Here is a 15,727-nt window from a genome sequence, read left to right as displayed (position 1 = left end):
ACATTAAGCAATACTTCTTCAGAACCTTGGTTACTCATTGATGATGTGAGGCATTAATTCTTGGAGGATGTCAAAGTATTCTTCTCAGTAATATTACCAGTCTGAATGACTTACATAGACTACAACAGACCTTTAAAACTGAGACCTTTTTTGTGGGGCAATGAGGGTTAAGTGACTTGCCCAGGGTCACACAACTAGTAAGTGTCAAGTGTCTGAAACCAGATTTGAACTTAGGTGCTCCTGAATCCAGGGCCAGTGCTTTATCCACTGCACCACTTAGCTACCCCCCTGGAATTGAGACTTTAGAAGGAACCTTAGAAATCATTTGTTCCTCCTCGTTTTACAAATAAAGAAGCTGAGACACAAAGAAATGAAGTCATTTGCCTAAGATTATACAATCAATGGTAGAGTCAAGACTTGAATCCTGGACTATTGACTTCTGATTTAATAGGTTTCAGCTACTTCAAATACTTGAAGAACACTAAAAAGACATCCTCCCTAAGTTTTCTCTTCCCCTAGCCAAAAATACAACCCGTCAGTCAACACATATTTATTAAGTATCTACTACGTGCCAGGTTCTGTGGGATACAAGCACAAACAATAAACAACTCCTGATTTCAAGTAGCTTACATTCTATTAAACATGTGTCCATAAAAGTGAATACATAATATTTATAGAGATAGAGACAGAGAGAGAGAGAGAAGAAGAAGAAGAAAGAGGAGGAGGAGGAGGAAGAGGAGGAGGAGGAGCAGGAGTGGAGAGGGGAGGAGAGGAGAGAGAGAAACTAGCTGCTGTTGCATTATTGCCTGATCAGAACATATGGGTCACATATATTAGAATGGATGCCAATGAGTTAGAATATCTCCAGAGGAAAGATATTGGCAAGTTGACCCTTTCCTCTATTATGTTATTATATTGTCAAATGAAATAATATTTGTAAAGTGTTAGCCCAGTGCTTGGCACATAGTAGACAATTAATAAATGCTTCTTAACTTCCCCCTTTCTTTCCCCCATGTTACTGGCACATCTTTTTCTAGCATATAGTTTCTTGATGACATCCTTTAACTCCATTTCAAAATTTCTCATCTGACAGGGAAGGAAAGCCCTTCTAGCTGAAGTCACAAGACATCCTGAGAGAGACTCAAGAGGAACATGTGCCAAGTGAATCAAACAACTTCAACCAAAACCTCTCTTCAGATCCTAGTAAGAGACAATCCAGAACTCTGAGACCTAAAGCTTAAGAAATACCACCTGGGACAGCTAGATGGCGCAGTGGATAGCGCACCAGCCCTGGAGTCAGGAGGACCTGAGTTCAAATCTGGTCTCAGACACTTAACACTTACAAACTGTGCAACCCTGGTCAAGTCACTTAACCCCAATTGCCTCACTAAAAAAAAAGAAAAAAAAAGAAATACCACCTGCTCAACTTCCACCTCAGTCCTTTCAAAAACCATTTAGGGACTTCGAGGGTGGAGCCAAGATGGCAGAGGAAAGGCAGTGAGCTCCCGAACTCATGACACAATCACTCCAAAAAACATCCAAATAACGCCATAGGAAAATGCCCGGAGCAGCAAAACTCACAGAAGAATGTGCTGAAATCATCTTCTAACCAAGAATGACTTGGCAGGTCAGAAGGAGGGAGCTGCTGTGCTGATACAGGAATCAGGCCCAACCCCACAGTCACCCTGACACAGATCCAGTCCCAGGAAGTCCTCACCAGAGAAGGAGGCCCCCACAGCCTCTGAATCAGCTGAAGCCCCAGTGTCGTCTGGAACTAAGCTCCCAGTCTGGTGAGTGGGCTGAGTCCTGGGCAGGGGAGAGACTACAGGGGTCTATGCTGGTGCTAAGGCAGAACTTGGATTCTACACCCCTACTGAGAACCAGGTGGTAGGCTCGAGTATCAGTGGCCCAGGTCGGGGAGGGGCACAAGCTCGTCGGAGCTAACAACCACAACACACAAAGCTGGTTGATTGGCAAGTTGGTCTGGGGTCATCTAGGACCAGGAAACAGGCCGGGCAAGGGAAGAACCTGATTCTCCTTAAATCATACCACCTGGGACTTCTTAAGCTTGGGATACTGCAGCCTGGAAACAGTGCCCCACTTTAAGGAGCTAAAAGTCTAGTAAAAGAAAGGCAAGATGAGCTGATAGAGAAAGGTGAAGACCATAGAAAGTTTCTTCAGTAACAAAGAAGACCAAGGGGCACCCTCAGAGGAAGATGTCAACATCAGGGCCCCTATATCTAAAGCTTCCAAGAAAAATATAAATTGGTCTCAGGCCATAGAGATGCTCAAAAAGGACTTTGAAGATAAAGTTAGAGAGGTAGAGGAAAAAATGGAAAGAGAAATGAGGGTGATGCAGGAAAGACATGAGAAAAAAGTCAACAGCTTGAAAAGTCAAATGGAAAAGGAGGTACAAAAGCTCTCTGATGAAAATAATTGCCTAAGAATTAGGATTGAACAAATGGGAGCCAGTGACTTTATGAGAAACCAAGACACAATAAAGCAAATCCAAATGAATAAAAAAATAGAGGGCGATGTGAAATATCTTCTGGGAAAAACTGCCAACCTGGAAAATAGGTCCAGGAGAGATAATTTGAAAATTATTGGTCTACCTGAAAGCCATGATCAAGGAAAGAGCTTAGACACCATCTTCCAAGATATTCTCAGGGAAAATTGCCCTGAAATTCTAGAAGAAGAAGCTAAAATAGAAATTGAAAGAATTCATCGATCACCTCCAGAAAGAGATCCCAAAAAGAAAACTCCTAGAAATATTACAGCCAAATTCCAGAGCTCTCAGGTCAAGGAGAAAATATTGCAAGCTGCCAAAAAGAAAGAATTCAAGTACTGTGGAGCCCCAGTCAGGATAGCACAAGATCTAGCAGCTTCTACATTAAAGGACTGGAGGACATGGAATATGATATTCCAAAGGGCAAAGGAAATGAGATTACAACCAAGAATCACCTACCCAGCAAAACTCAGCATTATCTTTCAGCGGAAAAAAAATGGGACTTTAATGAAAAAGAAGACTTTCATATATTTGTGATGAAAAGACTTGAACTGAATGGCAAATTTGACTTTCAAATACAAGACCCTAGAGAACCACAAAAAAATTGGAGCTGGGGGACATACTTGGTGTGGTACATAACAGGAAAAGGCTTATGGAGTGGGGGAAGAGATAGGAGAGGAGCAAGGCAGTAAATGAATTTTACACTCATCAGAAAAGGCTCAAAGTTCTTAAACTCATCAGAGCTGCCTCAAGGAGGGACTAACAGACACACCCAACTGGGTGGAGTAATCTTTTTAATCTGGGCAGTAAATGAGCCTAACACTCATCAAAATTGGCTCAAAGACCTCAATGTCATTAGAATTGGCTCAAGGAGGGAATAATGTACACACTCAATTGGTTGGAGTAATCTCTATAACCCTGCAGGAAAATAGGAGGGGAAGGGGATAAAGAGAGAGGGGCAAAAGAAGGAAGGGCAGAGTGGGGGAGGGGGCAGAGTGGGGGAGGGGGCAGAGTGGGGGAGGGGACAGACAGAAGCAAATCCCTTTTGAAGAGTGATAGGATGAAAGAAGATGGATAATAGAATAAATATCATGGAGAAGGGAATAGGATGGAAGGGAAACAGTTAACAATAGTAATCATGGAAAAGAGAAAAGGGGGGAAAATTGTACAAAAAATATTTATAGCAATTCTTGGAGGCTAAGAATTGAGAATCAAGGGAATGTCCATCAATTGAGGAATGATGGAAAAAGCTGTGCTATATGATTGTAGTGGAATGGTCTTGTGCTACAGGAAATGACAAACAGGATGATCCCCAAAAATTCTTGAAAGACTAATGAACATCGATGTATAGTGAAGTGAGCAGAGCTGAGAGGACACTGTATGTAGTGACAGCAGTATTGTTCAATGAGCAATTATGAATGACTTAACTACTCTCATCAGTGCAATGATCCAAGACAATCCCAAGGAACTAATGAGGAAGCTTACTATGCACCCCTATAGAAAGAACTGATAAAAAGAACACTTGTGGATTGTACATATATAACCTGATTGGGATCTTGTGGAGGGGGGAGGAAAGGGACGGACGGAGGGAGGGAGGGAGGGAGAAAAATTTGGAACTCTCGATCTTATGAAAATGAATGTTGAAAACTACCCTTACATGTCAATGGAAAATAAAATAAATGTTTGTTGCGGAAAAAAAAAAAATTTAGGTAGTCCTTATGGAGAATGGGTTGTCCATCTCCACCACCATAAGCTACCACCAACTAACTGCCATTAACGGTCAGTCAAGTAAGCCCAAGAACCCTGGGAATAGCAGTACTCTTCCCTGTTTCCCCCACCCCCTCACCCCCAGACAAATGAATCTAACTCTGCTCTATTGAATGCCTCAATATTAAAAACCATTATCGTTTTATTAGAGGAAATTACATTAAAGAAGATGCATTACCATCTGCATAGTCACTGTGCCCTAAGGCTCACTGGGCCTTTCTATATGACTTGTAGCTGAAACCTCTTATATGTGCTATCGCTCCTTCTTGCGTTTATTATGTGAGCTTCTCAAGAGCAGGGACTGTCTTGATTTTCTATTTGTGTCTCCAATAATTAGCCCATTATTTTTCACATGTCAAGTGACTAATAAATGTGGGGTTTTTTTTTCATTCAAGGGTGTACAAACAAAGGTGACTAGACCAATAAAGAGGTCAAAAACAGTGTTATACAATAATAATTTAAAGGCACTGTGTATATTTAGCCTAAAGAAGAAAATAACTATAAATGCTCACACACTATCCCTTTAATAATACCCAAGTCCAGATTACATGGTCCCCGAGGGCAGAGACTCATTTGTATCTATGTATCCCTAGTCTTTAACACAGTGCCTAGTAAATAGTAGGCACTTAATAAATGTTAAATTTGTCAACTTGAATTACATGATTATTATATTCAAACATATGAAGGGATAGCAAATGGAAGAGAAATTCTCCAAACCATGGAACTAGGCCCAAGGGGTAAAATTTACAGGGAAGGGGGCAGCTAGGCGGTGCATTGGATAAAGCACTGGCCCTGGATTCAGGAGGACCTGAGTTCAAATCTAGCCTCAGATACTTGACACTTAACAGCTGTGTGACCTTGGCTAAGTCACTTAACCCTTATTGCCTCACCCCCCAAAAAACAGACTTTAGCCACAGACACTCATGAAGAGCGAGAGAGGGAAGCAAAGGCAAGCAAAGTCAAAAGAGAATGTTGAGGGGCAGCTAGGTGGCCCAGTGGATAGAACACCAGCCCTGGATTCAGAAGGACCTGAGTTCAAATACGGCCTCAGATACTTAACACTTACTAGCTGTGTGATTCTGAGCAAGTCATTCAACCCCAATTGCCTCGCCAAAAAAAAAAAAAAAAATAGAGAATGTTGAGGGGGCAGCTAGGTGGCGCATGGGATAAAGCACTGGCCCTGGATTCAGGAGGATCTGAGTTCAAATGCGGTCTCAGACACTTGACACTCACTAGCTGTGTGACCTTGGGCAAGTCACTTAACCCTCATTGCTCCACCAAAAAGGGGGGGGGGGACAGAATGTTGAGGACCTTTAAGAAGACTATCAGGAAATAAAAGAATAGAGGGGTTGTAATATGAATCAATTGAAAGATATTCCACATAGATAAAATTGCTGGTCATTGTCTTAAACTGTAAACACTAAATATGTACAAAATTCTGCCATCTGCTTCTAAAACAAGTTTGTAAAAAGTATATCTATTATCCCTATCAAAGAAATAAAGAATTCTAAGCCATGCTTTGAAGATTGTGCTAAAAGCCCCTCTATTAATAAAAGAAAAATAAACAGTAGTTATTATTCCTGAAACACCAAAACAAAAATTAGAACAGAAGTCTTTAAATTGGAGTCCATATATATTCCAGGGGATCTATGAACTTGAATGAGGGAAGAAAATCACATCTTCATTTTCATTAACCTCTCACTGAAATTTAGCAATACTTTCAATTATTTAAAAACATTATTCTGTGCAGGGGTTTATAGGCTTCACCAGACTGTCAGTGGGGTTCATGAAACACACAAAAACGGTTCAAGTCTCTTGTTTTACAGTGTGGAATTGGGTGAATATGTCTTAGTTAAACAGCATGTTTTCATTACTCTGTCAAGATCTCTTTTAAACTATATAATATATAACCTTAAAAATATAGATACGCTTAAGAATAAGGAAGATGTCAAAGAGGTTAGAAGTTAAGAATTTTTTAAGTTAAAGAAATTGGGCCCAAATTCTTCTTATGCAGAAACCATTCAAAGCAGCAGATCCCAGCAGGACTACCTTCAAAAACAATGATCCATCATCACAGCAATCTCCCTGCATCCACACATCCTAACCAAGTTGTTAACCCCCAGGATAGATTTAATCCAATGTTATTCCATTGTGCAGAGTACAATGTTTTGGCAAGTGTCCCTTTTTGCAGATAAAGATTGCAGCTATTTAAACACTGTTCCAAGTATGCTAAGGAAAATGCACCACCTCACTGAACTGATGTCACAAGGTGTGAATGCCTTCTGGCTTTAATTTCAGAGATGTGCTGCAGCAACCAGAGGGAAGAAATCAAAGAAAGAAAGAAAAAAAATGCTACTTTTCTCAAACATGGTTTAACTCCTTCTATGCTAACCTTTGCAAAGCAGCTGGGGAAACTGTGTTTATATACACATGTGTGTACATATATACATATGTATGTATGTGTATATATGAATGTATGTGGAAATACACACGCAAAATGTGCTTCTATATATTTATGCACACAGATACTTCTATTTTATATGTATATGATCATTCAATAGCTATTTCATTAAGTACCTGGTGCGTCGGGCAAGAAGGCAGGCAGTTTGTATTTATTAAGAGATCACCGTGTGGGCAGCTAGGTGGCGCAGTGGACAAAGCACCAGCCCTGGAGTCAGGAGGACCTGAGTTCAAATCCGGCCTCAGACACTTAACACTTACTACCTGTGTGACCCTGGGCAAGTCACTTAACCCCAATTGCCTCACTTAAAAATAAAAAATTAAAAAAAAAAAAAGAGATCACCGTGTGCCAGGCACAGAGTTAAGTAAGCACTAACCATACAAAAAAGGGTAACGCCAGCCTGAGCCATCAAGGAGCTATTGCAGCTACCTCTGTATTAGGTGCTTTGGGAAGTACAAAGTTTAGATAAGACAGAGTCCCTGCCCTCAAAGAGTTTACAGACCTACAAGATGATATGGCACACAAATAACTCTAACGTAAAATATAGCATTCTATGGAAAGGGTATTAGAAATAAAGTGGTAGGGGGCAGCTAGATGGTGCAGTTGATAAAGCACAGGCCCTGCATTCAGGAGGCCCCGAGTTCGAATCTGACCTCCAACACTAGACACTTACTAGCTGTGTGACCCTAGGTAAGTTGCCTAACCCCCATTGCCCCACCAAAAAACCAAACAAACAAACAAACAAAAAGAACAACAACAAAAATGATGGGTAAGAATTCAACTGGCAAAGTGGGATATGTTCTAGGCAAAGGAACAAAAGGAACTAGGAAAAACAAAGTTTTGTTCAAGAGTTCAGTCTGGCTAAAGCATAAATGTGTACAAAGGAAGATAACATGAGAAGAGACTAGAAGGGTAGGCATCAGAATATAAAAGCCCTTGTATATAAAATAAAGGAATTTCCTTGGAACCACTGAAGATTTCAGAGCAGAAGATTGGCATGACTAGATTTAAATATAAGGAATTTAAATATTTAAATATTAGAATTTGATTCTGGGGGCAGCTAAGTGGTACTGGACCTGGAGTCAGGAAGACCTGAGAGTTCAAATCTGGCCTCAGAAACCTACTAGCTGTGTGGCCCTGGTAAAGTCATTTAACCCTGTTTGCCTCAATTTTCTTATCTGAAAAATGAGCTGGAGAAGGAAATGGCCAACTACCTCAGTATCTTTGCCAAGAAAACCCCAAATGGAGTCACAAAGAGTTGGATGCGAATGAAAACAACTAAGGAACAACAAATATGAAATAGTGAAAGAAGAATGGATTAAAAGGAGATATATATATATATACATATATATATGTATATATGTGTGTATATGTGTATGTATATATGTATATATACACACACATATATACATACATACACACATATATAACATATGCATATATAGGCATAATCCTTGTGTATGTGTATAAAAGCACATACAAGTACACACTATGTTGTTTTTATCACTCTTTGAAGAGGAAAAAATTGAGTCAGAAGCACAACTATTTCCTTTCCAGTAAATATAATATTTGTCTTTATTTTTTATCATCTAGCATAACAGACAGAAAAAAAGGACATGAGTAATATCAAAACTAGAAAACCTAGAACCCTCTGGGAAATATCACACTAGTGTTTATATGAAATAAAGTATAAATATTTATGGTGACAAAATAGCAAATAGTTATTTCAGTCACCAAATAATTATAGATCAAGCAATTAATACCAAATAGACTAAAGAACTATCTTTGAAATATTTTAAGCATTTAAATAAAAATTTAAATTTAAATAAAGAAGATACATTATGCTTTATCTTACCTTAACTGTAATAGCCTTGTTTTCATTTACCTCATTTTAGCCTATCCTCTAATGCTTCAGGCTGTCATCGCCTCGAGGCTCAAATATCAAGTTATTACCTACTTGTCAAGTTAAAATCATGTCTTGATTTCAACTTGTTCGATTTTTTTTTTCTTGATTCTCAGGGCAGCTGTTCTCTGGTCTTTTCTCTTCCTTTGCCTTTTTTGAGTACTTAGTTCTTCAGAACAATGTGAAATAACTCATTTTTTCTTGGGTTTTTTACGCTTTTTTATAATGTAAAGAATTAATTGTTATTTGAGGTTTTTATGCCTCTGCTTGCACTGGCCTGGGGCTCCGCAAACCGCAAGGTGCTCCACCCACTGGTTGTAGCCGTTGCCAGGGCTCTGGCACCTCACGTCATCACCACTCGCCGATGCCTACATGGGCCTTGAAAAATTATAATGATTGGAAGCCTAGTGAGGGCAGTCATGTGACTGTCAGAGCAGCCATCCCATTGGCTGGGACCGTGTGGGGTGTTTCTGGGTTTGGGGGAGGAGAATTGGGCATTCTGGGTGGAAGCTGGAAAGTGACAGGTGTTCTGCTACGTATTTTCAGCTGATTCCTGGGTGGTGGTATTTTTTCAGGTATTATAATTTCCCTTTCCCCATTTTATTTCCTTTCCCTTGATCCTCCTGATCCTGTTTGTGTTTTGTTTTTTTTTTTTTAAGTTCGTTCTTGTTAAAATAAATCTTGTTCTGTTTTGAGGGAGGCTGCCGGTCTCCTTCCTTGCCCCAATATTGCGGCGAGCCACTTAGCTAGCACTCCCCAATTAAAAATTGGTCCCCACAGGTTTTGGCGAGTCCTCACTAGGCTTCCAATCATTATAATTTTGCCAGGCCCATGTAGGCATCGGCGAGTGGTGATGACGTGAGGTGCCAGAGCCCTGGCAACGGCTACAACCAGTGGGTGGGGCACCATGCGGTTTGCGGAGCCCCAGGCCAGTGTGTGCCGAGGCATAAAAACCTCAAATAACAATTAATTCTTTACAATAGTAGAAACCTATAATATCATTGCATCTGCCAAGCTGTTTCCATTCCTGACTATTTATGCAATCCAATAAACACTTATGAAATGCCTACTATATTCAATTCAATAAACATTTATTATGTACCTACTATATGCCTGACACTATCTTAGGCTCTGAGGATATAAAGACAAAATAAAAACTGGTCCTTTCCTTCCTGTAAAGAAATAAGCATATATACATGGTCATTTTTGAGGACTAGCAACTCTTTCTTTTCCATCACTCCTGCCCCTAAGTCTGTGTAAAAGTAAATTACTCCGGGCAGCTAGGTGCCTCAGTGGATAACGCACTGGCCTTGGATTCAAAAGGACCTGAGTTCAAATCCAGCCTCAGACACTTGACACTTAACTAGCTGTGTGACCCCGGGCAAGTAACTTAACCCTCATTGCCCTGCAAAAACAAAACAAAATAAAAACAAAAAAGTAAATTACTCAACTTCCTTACCTGTTAAAAGTCTACAGGATTTTTGATCAACCAAAATATACATTAAGTCCAATTACAGTTAAATCATTTCATACCATAACTATAAACTAAACATGAACAGTTTTCTTCACAAATATGGCTGGATAATCATTGACAATATAATAATCTCCATTAAATTTTGATAAGTTATTTACTCACCTTTTCAATAACCTTATTAATCACCGGAGTGTTGGGTGTGTACAGTATCTTCCCATGCAATAAAGGCTTTAGGAAAGCCCACACCAAGGCTCCATTTGGAGACTGTAAAATCTCCTTATATAGCTTCAGGCAAAATGGTGCTGTTTTAATAAAAAAGCCATTGGTTAAAAAAAACTTTAAATTCTTAAAAAGAAGCCATTGGTTAAAAGATGATTCTTGATGCAATGTGAAGATGCATTCAATATTCGCAATAATACATTTCCAAAGGACTACAAATCTTGATGACTTAAGTTGTATTTCATAGCACAAATTCCAAATTCCCTACTGTTAGAACGAGGAATTGATCAAAAATAGCTTTTTTTTTTTTTTCAGGATTCATTACTCAAAGGGATCTCCAGGCTCATTTTAGCCATTCGGGGAAGATGAAAGAATGACCGTCAACTGTACATGAAAAGATGCCATTAAGAAAGGACAGAAATGGGCAATGAGGCATAAAGTTTGTGGGAATATATGTGTGTGTGTGCGTGTGTATATATATATATATATATAAATTTGTAAGTTAATGAGGGATTATTATAAAAGCCAACAAAGGCAGCATGGTAAAGTAGGCAGAATCCTGGACTCCAAGTCCAGAGAGACCTGAATTCAAATCCCACCTCAGACAATTAGTAGCTAGATGGTAAAATTCACTTAAACTCTCTGAGTCTCTGTTTCTTTATCTATAAAATGGGGGTATTAATGTCTGAGGTAACTGCTACCCAGTGTTGTTGTAAAGATTAATTGAGGTAGAAGATGTAGCATGCTTTGCAAACCTTAAAGTGCTATATAAATGTGAGTTATTAGCCTGATCTTCCACCCAGGCCTCTCTTCCATCCCAAGTTAGTGTGCACCAGGCTCTTAACCACTTTTTGTGTCACGGATCTTTTTGGCAGTTTGATGAAGTCAATGGACCTTAACACAAAATAATACTTTTAAATGCATAAAACAAAATGTATGGAGCTGCAAAGGTAACCCAGGGGATAGAATGTTGGGCCTTGATTCAGGAAGACCTGAGTTCAAATCCAGACTCTTGACACTCCTAGCTTTGTTACCCTGGGCAAGTCACTTAACCCCTGTTTGCCTCAGTTTTATCATCTGTAAACTAGAGATAATAATAGCCCCCACCTTCTGGAGTTGTTGTGAGGATTAAGATCATTGTAAAATGCTTTACCACAGAACAAATACTATAGAAATGTTAACTACCATTACTGTGTTGAAACAGTCTTAAAAAAAAATTAAGTTCATGATCTCCAACTTCATAGTCCCTGGTCATGTCTAAAAATCAATGATGACTGAGAGTTCTGAGCATAATCAGTTTATTTTTCAGGCTAGCAGTTGCCAATAGAGGGTATCTATGACCTCTCAAAAACCAGAGACCCTAACTGAAGACTGACACAGCATTTTTATAATGAACAAGGAGGAACACCATACATTACACAATTTTGAGCAATATAGGCATAATTATCTTAAATTGGCATACGCTTTACAAAATTTGCAGCACATCCTGGAATGTTTTTGTGGTTTGGTCATTTCTGGTAAAGAGGAACACTTCTGGTAAGGCAGAACATTGTGGTTAGAATATTTGTTTAGCAAGATATGCAGGTATGTCCTGTGTGTATGCATAAACATCCATCACCCTCATTTCCCCACAATTAAATGAACAGGCAAATTTATCTTAATATGGGTTATACTCAAGCAAAGCTAAACTAAAAATGCAGGATAATCACAAAATGGAGCCTTATCTGATTATTATCATTCCACAACAGTATAATCTTACACTACTGGTGCTTATTTCAATAATTAATAGATTTGCAGTTTCATGTGCAATCATCTTTTTTATTATACTATGTTATGGAAATGCTTATTTTATTCCATAAATTGAAAATAAAATAACTAAATGTGGGAAAAATAATTTAAGCCTCTATTGCGGGGGGGGCGGGGATCAGGATATATGTTGCAATAGATCTATTCCTTATTTTATTCTCACCATGACCTACTTTTTTTTGGGGGGGGGGCAGGGCAATAAGGGTTAAGTGACTTGCCCAGGGTCATGCAGCTAGTGTCAAGTGTCTAAGGCTGCATTTGAACTCAGGTCCTCCCGAATCCAGGGCTGGTGCTTTATCTACAGCGCCACCTAGCTGCCCCCACCATGACCTACTTTTGCTGAAAAAATGCTCACTGTACACTCAACTTATTTGGTTTGGTCCTTGAAAGATAGAAATACAGCTTATTGCCAAACCCATATTGAAAACAATTTTGAGCTTGATGTAGAAATGACCCTGAGGGGCAGCTAGGTGGTACAGTGGATAAAGCACCGGCCCTGGATTCAGGATGACCTGAGTTCAAATCTGGCCTCAGCCACTTGACACTTACTTACTAGCTGTATGACCCTGGGCAAGTCACTTAACCCTCATTGCCCCACAAAATAAATAAATAAATGAATGAATGAATAAATAAACAAATAAACAAACAAACAAATAAATAAATAAATGACCCTGAATTCTCAAAGACTGTATCCATGTATGGCTAACTACAGGAGACTAAATCAAGTTCTTTCAAGATCATATTAATAAAAGTTACTGACAATAGATGTTGGTCTTACTTGAATCTTTGGGAATGTTGAATTTTGTTTTGTCATCCTCCAAGAGATCATTCACTCTGGGCAAGTTAATGTACATGTTAGAGTTGCTAAGGAAAGATGCTTCTTCTTTGCAGACCATCTTCATCACAGACTGGAGAGAGCCAAAGGTTGAACTTTGAGAGCGGACATCTTGTGGAAACTAGAAAAAAAAAAAACTGAATGAGGGTAAGAAAAAAAATTGCTTGCTTTCAGTAATCCGTTCCAAAATTTCCAAGATTATGGATATTCTTCCTTGCAAACATGTCCAGGAACATCCATAAGACAGGAATGTGGAAGCAGGGCTATGATCTTCTTTCTATTTTTGTGTTAACATAAAAAGATAATTAAGATGTCTTGAAAATCCAACTCACATGCTGTCTACTCCAAATGCATCTTTAATTCCCATATATAACATCTCTTACCTCTCTACCTTTTCACAAGTGATCCCACCTGCACATAATGCTCTTCCTCTTCACCTCAACCTCATAGAATCTCTAACATCTTCCAAGGCTCAGTTCATATGTCACCTCTTAGACAAGGTCTTTCAGTGCTTACCTCCTCCTGCATGTTGTATGCCCTCACAGGGTATGGGATCCTTAAGGGCAGGGTCTTTTTTATTTCTCTCTTTTTTTGCACCAGAACCTTGCACATAGTAGAGATAGGAATAAGGCTAGACCTTAGATTTCATGGGTCTAGGGAGCTCCCAAGTAGGGGCCATTCTCTACTCATGTAAATCAGCACCTTTTCTGCAGATACAATCTGGAGCATTGCCTAAAGCAGGGAGAAGTAAAATGACTTGTCCAGCCAGGGTCACACAACCAGTATGTGTCAAAGGCAGGACTTTTTTGTTTTATCCATTATTCCATACTACTTCTTCAAAAATATTTATGAAATTAAGCTGAAATCTTCTTCCCTGATCCCTTCACTAGTCAGGGATCATCATCTTCCTATAATAATCTCAAGGAATACTTTGTTAGACACCTCTTTCATTTACTTATCCTATAATGTTGAATAGGATTTTCTGGGTCTGAATCTTTTCTACCTACTAGACTGTAAACTACACAAGACTTTGTAATTCTAAGAGCCTAAAACGGTATTCTGCACCCAAATGTTTGTTGATTTAATTGTTTTAAGTAGGACAGCATATGCTGTCAAAAAACCACAACATCAAGTGAAAATGCCAATGCAGAGAGTTCTGTTTACCATTTTGTCAAATATCCACCATGGCTAGAGGCATTTTTGTTGTTGTTGTAGTCCAGTCATTTTTCAGTCACGTCTAACTCTTCATTACCCCATTTAGGGTTTTCTTTGCAGAAATATGGGAGTAGTTTGTCACTTCCTTCTCCAATTTACCTCAATTTCCTCATCTGTAAAAATGAGCTAGAAAAAGAAATGGCAAACCACTCAAGGGTCTTTGCCAAGAAAACTCCAACTGTGGTCACAGAGTAAGACAGACTGAAATAACTGGACTGACCAAATGGTAACATATCTCATATCTCCTCCTCGCCTGTGGTACTGCCATCACCCTGGTGCAAGCCCTCATTACCTCATTCCTGGATTATTTCAATAGCCTGAAGTTACTTTCCCTGGCACTAGTCTCTCTCCAATTCAGTCTTTCTACTCAGTTATCAAATTGACCTTCCTAAAACACAAGTCTTATCATATCACTCCCCCCTCACAAAAATTTTTTTAATAAACTCCAGTGACTTCCTCTTACCTCCAGAATCAAAAATAAAATCCTCTGTTTGGTTTTTTGTTTGTTTGGGGTTGGGTTTTTTTTGGTCAGAGAAATGAGGGTTAAGTGACTTGCCCAGGGTCACACAGCTAGTAAGTGTCAAGTGTCTGAAGCCGGATTTGAACTCAGGTCCCCCTGAATCCAGGGCCAGTACTTTATCCACTGCACCACCTAGCTGCCCCTCTCTGTTTGGTTTTTAAAGCCCTTCATAATCTGACCCTTTCCCACCTTTCTAATTTTGCATTTTCTGTAATTCAATGGCACCAGCCTCCTTGCTATTCCTCCCATAAGATATTCCATTTCTTGATGGAATATTGTCCCCCATGTCTGGAATGCTCTCAGTCTCTTTTCATCTCTGACTCCTGCTACCTTGGCTTCTTTCAAACCTCAATGAAAATCTTACCTCCCAAAGAAAACTTTTCTGATCCTCCTTAATGCTAGTATCTTCCCTCTGTCTATTATCTTTGATTTACTATATATATATATATATATATGAAGAAAGATACTTGTGCATTTAGGCAGAGTGGGGAGAAGACAAGGAAAGGCTACATGCAGTAGATCAGGAACCAAGCCTTGTAGGAAACAATGTATTCTCAGAGATAGGTGTGAAAAGGGAGAGCATTCTAGGCCTCAGGAACACCTGAATTGAAGGCACATAGATGAGAAATGGAATAGCTAGTAGGACTAGACCATAATATGTGCAAAAAAGTACAATGTACAATAAGTCTAGAAAGGCTTAGATGGAGCCAGATTGTGAAGGGTAGTCTATAGCAAAGCTTCTTAAACTATGGGCACAACCCCATATATGGTTATGTAACTGAATGTGGGGGCGGGGGAGGGTCATAAAAAAATTTTGCAATAGTACAAGGTTTTGTAATCCTATTTTATATACCTATATACCCCAGGTCACATAAAAATTTCTCAGGTGAAAAGAGGTCCCCAGTGGAAAAAGTTTAAGAAGTCAAGGTCCATAGCAATCAATCAATCAGCAAGCTTTTATTAAGCAATTGTTCTGCTATTCAAAGTCTTACAGAGAGAGTTGCCCATGGGCACTGAGAAT

At 39.3% G+C, this 15,727-nt stretch overlaps 1 protein-coding gene across 1 annotated transcript in view; it reads right to left on the bottom strand.

Annotated features, from left to right (window-relative positions):
- The window catches only part of ABCA13 (ATP binding cassette subfamily A member 13), a 506,393-nt gene that overhangs the window by 320,570 nt on the left and 170,096 nt on the right, over positions 1 to 15,727 (bottom strand). Inside the window, exons 25-26 of the mRNA XM_044001141.1 lie at positions 12,915 to 13,092; positions 10,274 to 10,413 (exon numbers count right to left, since the gene is read on the bottom strand). Of these exons, the coding sequence (XP_043857076.1) occupies positions 10,274 to 10,413; positions 12,915 to 13,092 (318 nt within the window). The remainder of the gene's footprint in view (positions 1 to 10,273; positions 10,414 to 12,914; positions 13,093 to 15,727) is intronic.

Source organism: Dromiciops gliroides, chromosome 1 (genome assembly GCF_019393635.1).
Source record: "Dromiciops gliroides isolate mDroGli1 chromosome 1, mDroGli1.pri, whole genome shotgun sequence".
NCBI lineage: Eukaryota > Metazoa > Chordata > Mammalia > Microbiotheria > Microbiotheriidae > Dromiciops > Dromiciops gliroides.
This window is presented reverse-complemented; position numbering and strand designations above follow the sequence as displayed.